The sequence below is a fragment of the Vombatus ursinus genome, unplaced genomic scaffold, assembly GCF_900497805.2.
Source record: "Vombatus ursinus unplaced genomic scaffold, bare-nosed wombat genome assembly UNPS02014773.1, whole genome shotgun sequence".
In the NCBI taxonomy this organism is placed as follows: Eukaryota; Metazoa; Chordata; class Mammalia; order Diprotodontia; family Vombatidae; genus Vombatus; species Vombatus ursinus.
Genome location: NW_020954551.1, coordinates 9760083 through 9776678, shown reverse-complemented (window position 1 = coordinate 9776678; position 16596 = coordinate 9760083). Strand labels below are relative to the sequence as shown.

General features: G+C 40.4%; 1 protein-coding gene across 1 annotated transcript; it reads right to left on the bottom strand.

Moving 5' to 3' along the window:
• Positions 1–52: 52 nt before the first annotated feature.
• CUNH3orf49 (chromosome unknown C3orf49 homolog) lies at positions 53–16066 on the bottom strand. Its single transcript, XM_027863780.1, has 5 exons — positions 15942–16066; positions 12334–12656; positions 10432–10556; positions 2322–2435; positions 53–250 (listed from the first exon to the last, which is right to left on the bottom strand). Exons 1-5 carry the CDS (start codon positions 16064–16066, stop codon positions 53–55), a joined length of 885 nt encoding a protein of 294 aa, XP_027719581.1.
• Positions 16067–16596: the final 530 nt, after the last annotated feature.

Genomic DNA, 16596 nt, shown 5'->3' with positions numbered 1-16596 from the left:
GCACTCTGTGCACTATGGCGCCACCTAGCGGCCCATACTAGCTGTAATGGACTCAATAGCAGCAACAAGTACATGGAAAACACACATTTTTCCATTTATATTTCCTCATGGTTCTCTTGGAAACCCTCTGGAACTGCTTGGATGACTGAAGAATCTCATCTCCGAGAAATTCACACTGCTGGAGTTCTGCGTGTCTTTGGGCCAGGAGTTTGATGGATTTTTCTGTCACCGTTTCTATGAGGTCATCCACCTAAGTGGACAGATACAAAGAAATACGACAGCAGACTTGGGTGCATTGTAGACGTGGAAGTGCAAGCTGCTTTTGGAGAAGCAAGAGTCAAGAAGTTTAGCAAGCATTTTCAAATCCCAGAGTATTCATCTAATTTGAGTACTGGCCATCATTTGAGACCTCAACAATAGATATTTGCCTTCTGGTGGCAAAAAGTCTCCTTTTTCTTTAAAAAAAAAATGCCCTTGTGCCTGCATTTATTTTTAGTGGAATTCACTCAATCCTGAAATCTATTGTATGGGACCTGGTTGTTGTGGTTGGCATGCCTTTCAGGTGGTCTTCACGTCTATGCTTCCTTAATTCTTGTAATCATTCTAATCCCGTGTCCACATTTTCATTTTAAAACGTACGCTTAGGAGCTTTAGAAAAAAGTAAGGTGTTTAAGTTTGTAATAATCAAGGCATAGCTTTTTAATACCAATATCTTACTAGTGCCATCTTAAGACTGTGAGCTAGTCACCAAAGAGTTGAAAAGAAATAGCCCCACTCAGAGGACCATGAAGAGGCAGGTGGTAGGAAGCAGGCTGCAATACATCGAAATAGTGATGATAGAGATAATAATAACAGCTGGCATTTGCATAGTGTTTTCTGATTTGCAAAGTGCTTTACATATACCCATCTGGTTCTCACGACAGTCATCTGAGGTAGGTGCTATTATAATCCCCATTTTATAAATGACAAAACTGAGGCTGAGAGAGGTTCAGTGACTTGACCAGGGTCGCTCAGCCAGTAAGTGTTTCAGGCAAGACTTGAACTCGTGTCTTCTATACTCTAAATCTTCAGGGAAATGTATGAGCAGAAGAGAAAATGTACTGAACACACGTCAATTGCAAAGGATGCTAGATGGACAGCCATGGGTGCCTTTTTCAATCTGCATTATTGGAAGGATCTGCATCAAACCAACACCCATGAGACTGTAGACCCATCTGAGGATTTGGATATTAGAAGCTCAGCATCTACCACCTAACAACATACGAACAACTAAATGTGCTTAGTAACGATTCAAGTTTAAATCAATTCATTTCAGTGCATAACGTCTTATCATACTTTCCCTCCCATCAGAGTCCTCTAAGTCTCGCTCAGAATTCTTGGTCCATTCTTTGCCATTGCTTCTGCTCCTTAGAAATCCTATTTTCGGGGGCAGCTAGGTGGCGCAATAGATAGAGCCCCGGCGCTGAGTTCAAATCCGACCTCAGACACTTGACACTTACTAGCTGTGTGACCCTGGGCAAGTCACTTAACCCCAATTGCCTAACCAAAGAAAGAAAGAAAGAAAGAAATCCTGTTTTCATTCAAGAGTCAGTTCAATCACTGCCTCCAACATGAGGCCTTCTCTGATGCCCCTTTGCTCCTAGTGTCCTCCCCTCCTCTCCAGTGACATTGCAGGGGGCAGTGATTAGCACTGTGATCGTGGGGTCAGAAAGACCTGGATTTGAATCCTCCTCCTGACACTTACTAGCTGAGTTCCCTTTGAAGTGACTTCATCTTTCTGGACCTCAGTTTGTTCACCTGAAAATTAAAGAGGTGACCTTGATGAATTCTAAGGTCCTTTCCAATTCAAAAGCTATGACTCTCTTTTGTATATACCTATAAGTGTACCTGTTGTCCTCCTGATAAAATGGAAGCATGCCGAAGGCAGGGATTATTTCACTTTTGCTTGTGTATTCCCAGTGCCTAGCAGAACGCCTGGTGCATGAGTGACTTCATAAATGCTTGTTGCTTTTTGCTTGCTTGATTCTCATTCATTTTTCCTTATTTGATGAGAGGAAGTGTATAATATTCTTCTGGTTCAATTTCTCCTCATCCCCCAGCACACATGTTGCATAATTTTATAAATGTCTTTCCAGGCTTCTCTGTGTCCCTCACACTTATCTATCTTGATTGCATTCTAATTAATATTAATATACAAAAATTTCTTTCCACATTCCTCTCTTGTTGGATAGCTATTATATCGATATGTTTTTTAGACTTCACATACTACTTACTTCTATCACCTAAAATACAAAAGCAAAGCAAAAAGCGTAGTCTGATACCTGCATCTGAAGTTTTCCTACTGGCAAATCAGAGGCACAAAGGATGTTTTCCATGTTAGCTTTCTTTTTTCTAAGCACTGGGAAGCGCCGTCTCTTCTTTGATAAATATGAGACCTAGTGAAAGAATTGAAAAAACCGATCAGGCAGGGAGAGCTACCAGGAGCCCTCCATTAATGTTTAAATACGCATTTTACAAGGTACAATAACTCATAAAATGTATTTGCTTGTAAACTATGAACATCTGCCAGGTAAAAATATTTGGCTGACAGCCGTACATAGGCATATTATTCTCCACGCCCTGTGGATGTGCTTTGTGCAAAGAGCTTTCTTTGAAGAGATCTGTAGGATGCAGAGAAACAAGAAGGCCTGGCTCAGAGAGAATCTATAGCATTGAGAGGAAACAGGTCAAACATAAGTAGAGGAGGGAAAATTACCCCTGGAACCACTGAGCTCAGTAAGTGATCTGAGCTTCCATGGACCAGTGCCTCCAAAAGCTCATTATTACTGGATAAAGCCATTAATTTGGGCACACCGTTCGGCACATTCCTTTATTCTGATGGCTGAAGAGTCTGGGAACATGAAAAGAAAGCCCTGGGCTTTTTCTCCCCATGCATCGTACTTCCTTCCCCTCACCCTGGTTTGCTAGTTAAAGTACTTGCCCTATGAGATTGCCATGGGAAATCATTCCAAGGTCATGGCTCCTGGCTAATGAGCTCTGGTTTAATTTTTTCTTCCCTGTTCCTTCCTTATGCACTGAATAATCAGATCGCACACCTTTGTGTAAGTCCTGTATAAAGTTGGCGGTGCCTGTCCACTCCCCACACCACCTCTATGGGCTTGGCTGAATGGTTCACAAATGGGGTTGGAGCAAATGTAGCAGAGAAAGCAAAATTTTGAACCTAAGCATGAGAGCCCTCTGATCATGGAGACCTATTTGAAAACCTACTTCCTCTATGGACAGTCTACACACAGAGCAATGTAGAAAAGTGAAGTGACTGCCACATCTGGATAATTCAAGACAAATCCCACTAACCTAAAATATCCAGATAAGTGAGGTGTGACTCATTTGGGCTGTGGAATTAACCAGAAAATTGCCCCAGTTCTCCACTCCAATTCACATATACTTAGAAACCCATAGAGTTCCACAGTAGGAAATCTTCCATATGCAAATACAGGAAGAAACTGTGATTTTCTCAGCATGGGGGAGTCTCGTGTTAAAACTCACTCTACTAACACACATGACAACCTTTCTATGACAACAGATAAGTACTAGGGGGTTGCTGGAGGGTCCTAGAGGTTATGTGACTTGTCCAGGGTCACACAGCATGTAAGTTCATTTCTTCTCCACCTCCTCAAGATGCCTCCACCCTAGATCCTGTTCTCTTGTTGAGTATCTAGCTGGGACCACCATTTCATGAGCACTCCCAGCATATGTCAGTGTCCCCTGACTCCTCCTTTCCCCGCTCCTTTCTATGTTTTGTTTTCCCCTATTAGAATGTAAGATCCGTGAGGGTGGAAACTGTCTTGTTGGTTTGCTTGCATTATACCTCTAGTGCTTAGCACAGTGCCTGGCACATAGTAAGCATTTAATAAATCTGTATCAACCTTTCTATTTATCTCTGTCTGTCTCTGTCTGTGTCTGTCTGTCTGTCTATCCATCCATCCACCTACTATCTACCTACCTACGTATCAACTTGTCTATCCTCTATTTATCTACCTATTGTGGGACTTGAATCCAGGGCTTCCTGATTCCAGTTGCACTATTCTACCCACTATCCTAGGCTGCTTCTGTGAAATCACAGAATCACAGAATTATTGGAGTTGGAAAGGACCTCAAAGGACATCTTGTCTAACCCACACTTGAACTAGGATCCCTTTGATGACATCCTGACCAATGACCAGTTTTGTCTTGACAACCTGAGAGGGGAAGAGGGGAGCTATGGTCCCTTAGTGCGACCACTACTGCTTTGGGGTGGCTCCAATAGGAGATTTGTCTTCGTTTCAAGTCTAAATTTGCCGCTGTGTACCTTTCCCCATTGCTTTTAGCTTTGCCTTCTTGGGACCAGTAAGGAAAAAAAAAATCTAATCTCTGTTTCATGTGACAGACCTTCACATCTTGAAGGCAGCTGTCGTGTTTCTCTCCCTGCCTGCCTCCTCTTCCCCCCTCTCAGGTTTCCCTTCTTCAAGTTAAAGATCAACTAGCTCCTTCAACCTATCCTTTACCATATCCACTTTCAAACATGCATGACATACAGCATCTGAGCCACCATGGTTTAACACTACCAATTGTCTTTCTTTGATATTAGTTTCTCCTGAAAGTTAGATGGAAGTACATTGTTGGTGGTGGCTATCCTTCATTTTCAAAGAGGACCAATGATATGATGGGGTGAATTGGATTTAAGTGAGTCAGAGTTGCACAAAGTCATTATCCTCAATCTCTTTCCAGAGTCATCCAAGTCCAGTGGCAAAACAAAAGTCAATATGACAGGCAGTGGCCCAGGATGCAGTGGATAACCTTGGCCTCTTTGATGTCTGACCAAATTCTAAGTGCTTCACAATGCCCACTTCCTCCACCTTAACGGCCATGGGAACAGATTGTTCTTATCCACCCCTTCCTCTGGGGTGAAGTCTTCACATGCTGGGGTAGACATCCTCCTAGCTTACCAATGAGGCCTGTCAGTTACCTTCAACCTGGTTTAGTCCATCTGCTGAGACAGTTTTACTGGGGTGTAGCTGTGGTACATGCTGCAGCTTCTTAGAGCCATTGGTGTGAGTTGTGTGCCAGGTAGACACCAAAGGTGGATGAGCAGCCCTGAAAAGGGCTCAACAATCTCTCATACCAGAGGTGCTAGTCTTCCCTGAACACCGCATTCACCCCAAATCAGTTAGTTTCTGATTGAGTTTGCACTTGGGGGTGGTATGGTTAGACCTATGAAATCCCATAAAAGAGAACTGGGAGATAGAATTACTGGACTCAAAGTAAATCAACAGTTTGACATAGCAGACCAAAAAAAAAAACCCAAAAAAGACCCCCCAAAAAACAAAAAACAACAACAACAACAACAAAACCAAACAATAAATAAAACAACAAATGCTATCTCTGGCTTTGTTTGGCATTTGAGATAGAAGAATTTTTTGGTATTAGAAACACACGAAATGGCAAGTTAGCTTCTGATCCAAAAGGCCTTTGGAAGCAATTTTGTTCTAACATCACATTGATTAATTTCTGGTTTTTATCGAAGAGGGTCTTGGGAGAAGGATAGGGAAAAAATATGAGAACGTGAGCTGAATAAAGGAAAAAGAGGGTCTGTTAAGTGGTTTGTGAAGGAGATCAGAGATTGAATCTGAAGAGGAGACATTTGGAGAAGTTCGGGAGAAACTGAAAGGAGAAAAATCTTGGACCCAGGTACTGGTCTCAATTTTATTTCTGGGGTGAAAGAGGAACTAAATCAAGGACAATTAGGGAGGATATAAAAGTACTTAGGAAGTCAAAGACTTGAGGCAGCAAAGGGAGAAAGTAAGTTGGCAAGATAAGGCAAAATAAATATGAAAAAGCAAGTGGAACGATTAGAGGGCAAAGCAAGTCGATAGATTAAGTTGGTAGGTGGGGCAATTTGGTGAAAGACAGGAGACTGGAAGAATACTGAAGGGAAGGTGAGTAAAGCTGAGGTTGCAAGACTAAGGAAAGGAAAGTGAGTTATATTAATTTTTGGAAATCTTTTATTGGCTGTTAAAATTTTAACTAAGTGCCTGTGGTTGCAGAATAAACATATTTAAAAATAGCAGTATAATATATTTACTAATATTAGCTAGTATTTATTTTTAAAACAAGACTGAAAAATCTCAATCAGTATGGAAAAGAGGAGGAAATTTTACCATGATTGGCCTCCAGTATGTGATTTTTGTATTTCTACTGCAGACAAGTGACCATCATCAGTGTTCCAAGTATAAGTTTATCTCCCAACTGGAGAAGATGGAGACTTGAATCTTCCCCACACTTCAGGATGTTAGGGAGAATGAAGTAATCTTAGAGGAAACAAAAGCCAGGCTTCAACTTGGACAGGAATGGAGGGGGAGGAGAAGAGGCAATCTGAAGGGACTGGAGTGGAAGGGAGCAGAAGAGCATGACACAGAAGAGAAGGAGAAAGGAAAGGACAGTGGTGCTGCAATGAGAATTTAAAGACCGGCAAGGTGGCCAGATGCTCTGAGCAGGAAGAAGCTACTTGTGCTTCCAAGAAGTACCTAGTGGAACCCCAGAAACTCTATCATGTGAAAGATTATCCAGTATGTGGCAGAGGGAGAAGCAGAAGAGAAGTTGGTGATTCCCTGCTCTGAAAGTTGTTGGTGGATCTGCTGACCACAGTTGAGATGTTGTCGCCCCGGGGTGTGTATATCTAGAGCATAGCAGAGAACATCCTGAGACATATTAAGACCGATACAATCACTCACAACTGAGGAGAGTGGACACCAACGGTGTGGCCAGAAGGAACCTAAAAAAGTATTGCCTGAGATTAAGAAGTCGGGTAAGAAATTGAAGACCACAGAGGGACAGGCTGTGATTTCCTCACTATTGTCCATTAAAGGAAGGGGACAAAGGAAGGAAAAAAATGAATTTGGGAACTAAACAGCTGGATAAGATAATGAGGTGTCTGAGAATGGGATTTAAGCTTCTTGACCATGGCTTAAAAATTAGGCCAGATACCTGATCAAGTGCAGAGAATAGCTAATAAGGAAAGGCTGTAAAAAATGTATTTGCCAGGTGTTTCCCAAATCTAATTTAGAAAGGCTTTAAACTAAAATGGAAGGGAGAAGGAGAAGGCTCCTTTGTGTATACCCTCCAAGCTAAATACCGTAGGAGTAGCTACAATGAAGGAAGAAGAAAAGTTGTTGATTTGCGAATAGACATAACCCAATAAGGGTGAACATAGTAAAACCCATGCCCTCAAATGTTCATACACAAATGCCCAAAGCTTAGGCAACAGACAGGATGCCTCAGAGGTGCTAAGGCAAGTGAGAAAATTTGATCTCACAGGTAGTTATTATCATGACTGAATTATGGCTTTGGATGGGTATACCTTAGGGTAGTAAGTCTCAACCTTTTTGGTCTCCGCATCCCCTTTACATTCTTCAGAATTATTGAGAACCCTAAAAAGTTTTGGTTTGTCTGGGTTCTATCTATGGATATTTATCAGATTAGAAGTGAAAGGTGCTAAACTTTAAAGGTATTTATTTGTTCATTTAAAATAAGTTAAAAACCCCATTTTGTCTTAACAGAAATAATGTATCTTTATAAAAAAATCTATATTTTCCCAAACAAAAAAAATAATGAGAATGGCATTGTTTGACATATTTTTGCAAATCTTTTTAGTGTCTGGCTTAATAAAAGATAGTTGAATTCTCATGTCTGATTCTGCATTCAGTTTGCTCTGATATGTTGTTTTGATTGAAGCATGTGAAGAACATTTGACTTCACATATATATGCAGGTGGAAAAGAGAGGAGTAGTTTAATGGGCAAATAATGTCTTAGTATTCTTATGAAAATAGTTTTGACCTCATGGAGGCAGGAGAGGAAACAGGTATTTATTAAGCATCCACAGTGTGCCAGGTATTGTGCTAAGTGCTTTACAAGTATTTATTTCATTTGATCTTCTTAACAACCATAGGAGGTAGGTGCTATTATTATCACCATTTTGTAGTTGAGGAAACAGAGTCAGATAGTGGTAAAGTGACTTGCTCACACAGCTAGTAATTAAGTATTTAAGGACACATTTGAACTCAGGTCTTCCTGATTCCAGGCCCGGTGCTCTATCCACTGTGCACCTAGCTACCTCTAGTCCAAGAAAGTAGATATATTTAGCCTCAGAAGAGAACACTCATTGGGGACATGATAGAAGAGGACTCTCAGGGGGGACATGATTACTATGTCAAATATTTGAAGGACTGTAATGTGAGAAGGAATTAAATTTGTTCTGTTTTATTAGATTTGTTCTGTTCTTAAATGGCAGAACCAGGAATAATGGGTGGAACTTATAAAAATGCAATTTTAGACCTGACGTCAGGAAAAACATTTCCAACAATTAGAGTTTCCCAAAAGGCTAATGATCTGTCTTTATAGGTAAGAGGTTTTCCTTCTTTCAAAGTCAAGGGAGGAGCTGAAAAACCATGAGACAGAATAAAATGAGGATTCACTTCATTAATGATTTGGAACAGTTAGCTACTGAGGGCTCTTTGAACTCTTAAATTCTATGATGCAGGTGCATATCATACTTCCAGATTCTTTGAGAGAAGACTGAAAGAGAGAAAGAATAAAGGATTAAAATGGATTAGGAAAAAAGCTCAAGGAGAAAGAAATGGAGAAGATAGTTGGCAAGGCAAGGTTAAGAAGAAAAGGTAAGTAAGAAAAGATAAGTGGGAAAAAGGGTGGTTAAAATAGATTGGTAGAGTAGATTGATGGTTGTTAAAGTGGACAGAAAGTTAGAGGGAAGAGGGGTAGGGTATCCTTGTGGAGTTTTCCTTGAGACTAAGGTTAGAAAATTAGATGGGGACGTCAAATCCTTGAGGTGATAATTACCTGTAGAGATTATTAAAAGAACTTGAGATGAAGTGTAAGCAACCACAAGTAGTTGGGAAAAAACAACAAAACCAAAGCTGAAAATTGAAGTCTAGATGGAGAGCAGGAAGAATTTTGCAGTGACTCACATTGAATGATTAGTGTTTATATTTCTGACACAGTCAAGTGTCAGTTATTTGTATTCTAATTGTAAGTTAAGTTCCCTCCTGGAAGAGGTAAAGGGACTCCACACTCCACACATATTGAGAGGGATTTGAAGTGGGGATTAAATGAAAAAAAAAGGTATTTGGGGCAAACAAGAGGAAATTTGACCCTTGTCAGTTTAGGGAGTAGAAGAATGATATACAGAGGAGAAAAGTTATCCTTAAAACTTAAAAACAGATTTGAGGTTCCTCTTGAAGAGGAGAGAATTGGATGTTTTGAGGAGACAAAAGATGCTTATACTCCAAGGAATGATAAAGTTGAGCCACAGAATGTGCCAAATGAAAGACCATCAGGGTCGGAAGAAGTGAACAAAGTGAAGAATGGTGATTATCGATGACTTTCTCACACAGGGGCATTGTCATTCTGATAACAACAATGGACATTTCTACTCCCTGTTGGGGGTATGTATCTAAAACGTAACAGAGAAACTTGCAAGGCTAATCAAAACGGATGGTTACCATCCCTTTCTGGTGATTCATATGGGCACAAATGACAGTCAGAAGGAATATTAAAAATATCGCCTAATTTTATTGTGCAAGCCACTGAAGGCTTTAGGGGCACAGATGTTTTTTTACCTCACTGTTGCCCATTGAAGGCAAAGAATGCAAAGGAGAAGCATTCATTTGGGAATTGAACAGCTGACTAAGAAGTTGCTTCCTGAGGATGAGTATTTAGGCTTTTGGACAAACACAAACATCATAGATTCCTGGTCAGGGTCAGAGTACTCCTTACAGAGGATGGTAAGAAAGTATCTTCTGAGAAATCAAATGAAAAGGCTGAGAATCTGGCATGGAGCCATGATAAAATAGTGATGAGAGACTTCATTATCCAGATATCTGCTAGAGCTCTCTGACAAAGGTCAATCAATTCTTGACTTACTTTAATGACAAGATCATTCTTCAAAATGGCTGAGGAACCAACAAAGAGATAGTCTATTCTGCTCTGTTTTTCACTAGCAGAAAGGAACTTGTTAGAATAGAAAAGATGGAAGGGAAGCTTGAGGGCAAGTGACCACTCCTTTCAAGAGTTTAGCCTGGAAAAGGATTCAGCTTGTTTTGTTTGGTTCCAAGGACAGAACCAGGAGAAATGGGCAGGAAGTTCAAAGAGTCAAATGTAGGTTTGGTTTCCTGATAAATGTCCCAATGATTAGAGCTGCCGCAAAGCTGTGGGTTCTCCCTGTTAGAGATATTCAAGCAGAGACTGTCTGAGCCCTTTTCTGGTGTGCTGGGGTGGGGCTTCATTGTTGGATGTGACTTAGTCTAGAGTCTAGACAACTCCAGGTGACCTCTATTGGTCCTTCCAACTCAAACTTCTGTGATCATGAATCATTTTACCTTCTGAAGTCCAGAAGGGAGAGAGGTCACAGAGAGCTGTCTTGTTGTCCTTCTGGCTCGAACAAGGGTATTTCCCCCAGTAATCTCTTCAGTTTCTGCTTCTACAACATCCAGTTGAATGGTTGCTTTAAGAAAGGGAGAAAAAGTGGATGAGAATCACAAACATGAATGTTTTATTTACATCAGACATTTTTGTTCATTCACTAATACATCCAGAAGCCAAGGTCTAGTGAGAAGAGTATTGGATTTGGAGTCAGAGAACCAGAGTTCAAATTGTGACTCTGTGACTTACTTCCTGTGTGATCTTAGACAAGTCACTTAGTTTCACTGGGGCTCAATTTCCCTCTCTGTAAAATAAAGGACTTAGATAATATCTCATGTTTCTTCATATGATCCTGTATTAGTTTCTGGTTTCATTGATGTGGACAATTTCTTTATTAGTGAAAATTATAACCCCTCCAAACTTTAGTAGATAGTCTTTGTGAGTTGCTTTGAGCAAAAAAAAAAAATCATCACTGAGAAGGCAAACTTCATATGATGAGCCTCTCTAAATTTAGCAAGCCTGGCCTTTCCATAAAAGTCAAGATAATTCATTACCAGCCCTGTGCTCAAAAGCTTTTCTGACTTAAAAAAACAAATAAACCCAAAAAAACATAACCACCTCTTCACCCTAGAGAGGTATTACTACAGGACTTGAGAGAGAAGATTAAGAAGTCTTATTGCTGGAAAAAGCTACTTCAGAAGCCATTAATGATGACCCCTTTGGTGGAAGTAGATTTTCCTGAATCAGCCTTTTCTTCTCTCCTATGCTCCTATTTTTTGTCACCAAAGCCTCTATGGAAACCAATTCACAATGGAGTAGGGTCATCTCTTCGATATATGACTTTGAAGCCTGATCTGGGACCCTATAACTGAAGATGAAGAAAAGGTGAGAGCTCATCTTACAGGGAGGGCAAGAATATGTCATGAGGGTTTCTAGTTGATTGAGATGGATTTTAGCCAGTAAATTGTTATTGATGCAGTAGGGAGAATGGTTTTAGTATTACTCACTGACTAAGAACAAGAAATTAAAGCTAGTCAGGGATTTGGAAGTCAGAGAAGAAATCAGCTCTCCCTTTGTTCCTGACCCTTCACCTTCCCCTGGTTCCCTGTGTTTAGGTAAGTCAGATTAATAGTGTGTTTTCTTTGTTGTTGTTTTTTTCAATAGAAATGTACAGGTCAGTCCACGCCAGGTTATTACAAGATGCTTGGATGCCCATGTCGGTGACTGCTTTTTTCCAGTAGAGTGGGTTTGTTTGAAAAAGTAATCAACCAGATTTACAACCAGAAAAACACCAGATTTGTTTATAAAACACAAATACATATAGACACACAGAGACACTGACATAGACATAGACAGTAAGACAGACAAATAGACAGAGAGACATGATTTCTAGTTTACTTGATGTGGACTCCCTGCACATGCTAAGATACTATAAGGGATTTCCTTCCTTTTTTCCCTTCCTCTTTACCTTCCTCCCTCCTTGCCTTCCTCCCCCCTTTCCTTTTTTCCTCCCTCCCTCTCTTCCTTCCTCTCTCCCTCCTTTCCTCCCTTTCTTCCTTCTTCCTTCCTTCCTTCCTTCCTTCCTTCCTTCCTTCCTTCCTTCCTTCCTTCCTTATTTCCTGGAAGAGACATTAGGGATCAGCCAAGTCAGTCCTTTCCTTTTACAGATGAGGAAACTGAGGTCTAGTAAGGGAAAAAAAAAAAACTTGTCCAAAATTGTGTTGGTAGTAAGTCAGCAGAGCAAGGGCTTTAATCCTCTAATTCCAAACCCACCGTTCTTTCCATTTCATTTCCTTGCCTCACCTCCCTCCCTCACCCTGTCCTCCCCCTTCTATACAAATGTCCATTCCATTAGTTACCATTTTGTGGAAGCTTTCCTATTTGGGGCTTGGCAAATAATTTGTGAGGCCGCCGCTCCTTGGCAATTCTAGGAAGGAGACTCTGAGTGTTTGAAAAGAGAGCTTCCTTGTGGTTTGAGGGGCCGCTTTTATGGGACCTTGCTGCTTTGATTCTGTAGTGCTCAGGCAGTGTTCTCCTGAAAGCAGTCTTTATTTTCTTCATAAAATTCTTCTTCTTATTTTCTGGACTTTGTTGTGATTCTAGGTCACTCCCACTGGAAGATTCCTCTTTGGGGACCAGTACATTTTGTTTAACTAAGTTGGTAGACACAGCTCTATGCCACCTTAGCAAAGAGAGGAGAACTGTAATTAAGGTCCTTTAAGTAAATAAAATTTGAAAAATCATGAAAACAAACTTTCAAGGGTTGCCCCCATCTACCCAGTGCCCACACAAATGGCCCACTGAATTAACACAGCAGGGGAAAGAAAGGTCAGTTTAAACTGTCATTTGGACATTTGTAGATAAAAAGGTGATTGATTTGTTTTTTCACTTTTTTAAGCAACCATTTAGTGTTATATAAATCCAGGCACATGTGGTCAGTAACAGGCATGGCGACCGTCCAGTTAGGGCTTACAGGACTCAGAAAAATAGAATGCCGGGACAGCAAACTAGCTAGCATTTATATGATGATTTAAGGATTGCAGAGGGCTTTACCTCAGTTATTTTATTCGATCCTCCGGGCTAGCACCTTCATGTTCCTGAGGAGGAAACAGGGGTTCCCTGGGGCAAAGTGATTTGCCTAATGCCTCCTACATGCTTAGTGATAATATTTCTTAGAATACCTTTTTATTGATATATTTAAAATATTTAATATTTTAAAAATATTGCTTAAATTACTCCATGTATCCCTCTCCCTACCCTCAACTTAGTAGGAGCCACAACAGTCAGTGATAAAGGGGGGAAAGGGAAGGAATAAGCATCTATATAGTGCCTACTATGTGCCAGGCACTATATTAAGTGCTTTACAAATATTAATTTACAAATACTATATAGTAGTAGCAATAGTAACTGACACATATAACACTTTCAAGTTTGCAAAACACTTTATGTAGTATTTATTCATTCATTCAATAAGCATTTATTAAGTGCTTACCACGTAGCAGGGGAATACAGAGATAAAAACCAAATCGTCTCTGCTCTCAAGGAGCTTACATTCTATTGGTAAGAAACAATGTGAACACATTTGAGATACATACACACCGATAGAGTAATACTATCCATGACTCAGAGTGTCTCTTCGACCTGCCAAGGACTCTGCAATCAAAGACCACTCACTTGAAAAATTAGCCTTCAAACCCCATTCTTTCTACTCCGATCTCCACAATGAGGCCAGAGACTTGGAGGGTTAGAGGTTAAGGAGGTACAATAAGAGGACAAAATCATGGTAGTAGAGTTGGGGTGGTAGCCTCATCTTAATCACAGATTCTGCTGATTAAGCAAAGAATAAGTAGAGTCAGCGTCATGGCATCGAGTGCTGATTTGGAGCCAGGATAACTAGGGTTCAGATTCTGCAAGTCACTGACTCTGCAATGTCTCTGAGCCTCAGTTTTTTTAATCTTTAAAGTGGGACGGTTGGACTCAGGGACCTTTAGGGTCCCTTTCAGATCTAACTATATTACCCATTTCAGCTAGGTAAAAATGAGGCAGTTTAGATGACAGAATGAAGAGAGAGCTTGACTTGGGATCAGGAAGACTTCAATTCAAATCCTGCCCCAGATACTTCCTGCCTGGGTGACCCTGGATGTTTCCCAGTCTTAACTTCATCTGTAAAATGGGGGTAATGATAACACCTATTGTTTTGAGCATCAAATGAGATAATATGTAAAGTGCTTTGTCAACCACAAAACGTGATATAAATGCTAGCTATTATTATTTCGGGCAAGTCTTTAAATTTGAACTCAATTGCTCATGAGGTTTAGAGCTGCATGGCGAAAGTGCACATGGTATTTGAGAACAAGGAGACAGCTTCTGCTAGGTGCCGCCTTCTATCTTTCTAGGGCTAACTGACTGTTCCTGTGTTGTAAGAGCGGCCAGGCAAGTAGGGGACTGCATCCTTCACTGGCAACCTCTGTGTTTTTCAGTTCACAAAGGGAAAAGGGACCTTTCTGAAATTTTTGCTTGGAGACCCAAGGAAAAAAAATTGGTGTCATCACTCTCCAAAAGCAATTTTAACGGTACTATTTTTAAATTTGCATTTCCTATTTTAATGTCTTACCGAGGAGTTATCTTATTTTACTTGCGATGATATTTGTCCCAAGGGGCACATTGCTACTTCTTAGCAAAGCAATGAAAACTGTAAAATAGTTATGGACAAACCCAATAAAAGTTAATTATTGCTTCCTTAGGGTCCTAGTCTTCATGAAAAGATCTTACTTGTCTGAAATGTCCCTCATGAAGGCTGCTGAGAAGGTCAAGGAGCAGCCTCTAGAGATAAGAAGACAGCACATTATTTACTATGACCAGACTGACTTCTCAAGTTCAATTACAGTATTTGGAGAGAAGCTTCAAAGTGTTACATGCATTATTTTAGGGGAGAGATCCTGGCTGGCATTCTCACTGGTCACCAATGATGTTCTTGTCTGTCTTCCATGGCTTGGAACTTGATAAGGAATGTTGATTACAAGACAGAGTTTTAAAATGTTACATGAGATGAGTTGCAATGTTGCAAGATAGGAGATAAGTGGTACATATTTCAGCAGCCAAACACACACACACACACACACGCACACACACACACAGAAACTTTTCAGAGAAACTAATCAAAAAGCATTTGGTTATAGTGTCACATTGAATGGTGTCTAATCAGAGTTGCTGAAATGGTAAAAGTCTTTGACTCAGAATCTTGTGGATTACCTATCATTTCAACATCAATGTTTTCCCTTCATTTCCAATCAGAGAATGAAAACCAGACTTTAGGGGGAAATTATGGGATTTTCCTCATATGGCCTGAGACCTTATTTCAGATACAAATAGTTACAGGCTCATGGATTTACAACTAGCCCAACTCCCTCATATCTAGACACAGTGGCCTGGAACAAGGAGGTGTCAGAAGCAGGATTTGAACCCAGATCCTCTTAATTCTCAAGTTAGGGTTGTTTCCACTGCCTCCCTCTCTCTCTCTCCCTTTCCCTCTTCTTCTCCCTCTCTTTCTTCTGTCCCTCTCCTTCCCCTTATCCCTCTCCCTCTTCCCCCTCTCCCCCTTCCCCCTCTCCCCATTCCTTCTTTGTCTCTGTCTCTGTTTCTCTCTGTCTCTGTCTTTCTGTCTCTTGTTGTCTTTCTGTCTCTGTCTTTTTGACTCTGTCCCTCTCTGTCTCTATCTCTTCCTCCTTGTTGCATTCCTGGAGGGCATAAACATATGGATGGGATCACAGATCCATTGGATTGTTGGGGTAGGGTTCTGTACTTTCTGAAATATTAAATAGAACACATTATTAAAGTGTTAACATGTAATAAGAAGAAGTTATGACTCTTTCAATAAGTATGATTCATAATCTATACCACATAATGAAAAAGCCAAGAAAACATACTCATTTGTTAGTTTTAAGAGAAAGGAATTCTGGTTACTCACCTTTCAATTCCTTTTCTTTTGAGGGGCTCATGTTTTCTTTTGGTTGGTGGAAAACTTCTAGGCTGTTGCCCTTTTCCATAAGCAGTCTTAAAAGATTCAGAAAAGTGCCTCGGAAACTGATACATTTCTACTGAAATCAGTTCATGTGAGGTACACTAGCTTTCTGAGACTGGTGTATTTACACACTTTTCAGCAGAGGGATGGAGGGCCCCATTTCATCTTCTGGCTTGTCTATGTCCAAACAGCCTTTAGGAATTTCAAAGACTCTCCTTTGGTTGCCTTGAAAGTAAATATTATTTCTGAGGAGGGACCATATTTAGCATTCCTATTGGCCGCTGATGATGCACTTGTCAGAGACATGGGACATTCCTTGGTCCCTTTTTAAACGTGTGGTAAATTTCTCCACAAATGATGAGGGTAGAAAAATAATGACCTCCGTGTCATGGTTTTCAATTTTTTTCCATTTGGGTAATATTAAAATAATTGCACAAATTAGTAATTTCTTATTGTTCTACCAGAATAATAATGTGAATATTTGAGTTCTTGAAGGAAAATGAACTATAAATTTCAGTTTGGGGAGTTAGGGAGGCTTTTCTGTTGGCTAAGATATAGCCAAAATATATAGTTTTGCTGCTGATGGAAATGCATAGTAAAG

What these genes read in the sequence shown, in the direction of transcription:
- CUNH3orf49 (XM_027863780.1), bottom strand. Translation starts at nt 16,066, where the DNA reads ATGTATCAGTTTCCGAGGCACTTTTCTGAATCTTTTAAGACTGCTTAT. An exon ending in AAAAGAAAAGGAATTGAAAG is followed by an intron (nt 12,657 to 15,941) that starts GTGAGTAACCAG and finishes CTCTTTGCTAAG; the next exon opens with GTGGCATAGAGCTGTGTCTA. An exon ending in AGGAAAGCTTCCACAAAATG is followed by an intron (nt 10,557 to 12,333) that starts GTAACTAATGGA and finishes CCTTTCTTAAAG; the next exon opens with CAACCATTCAACTGGATGTT.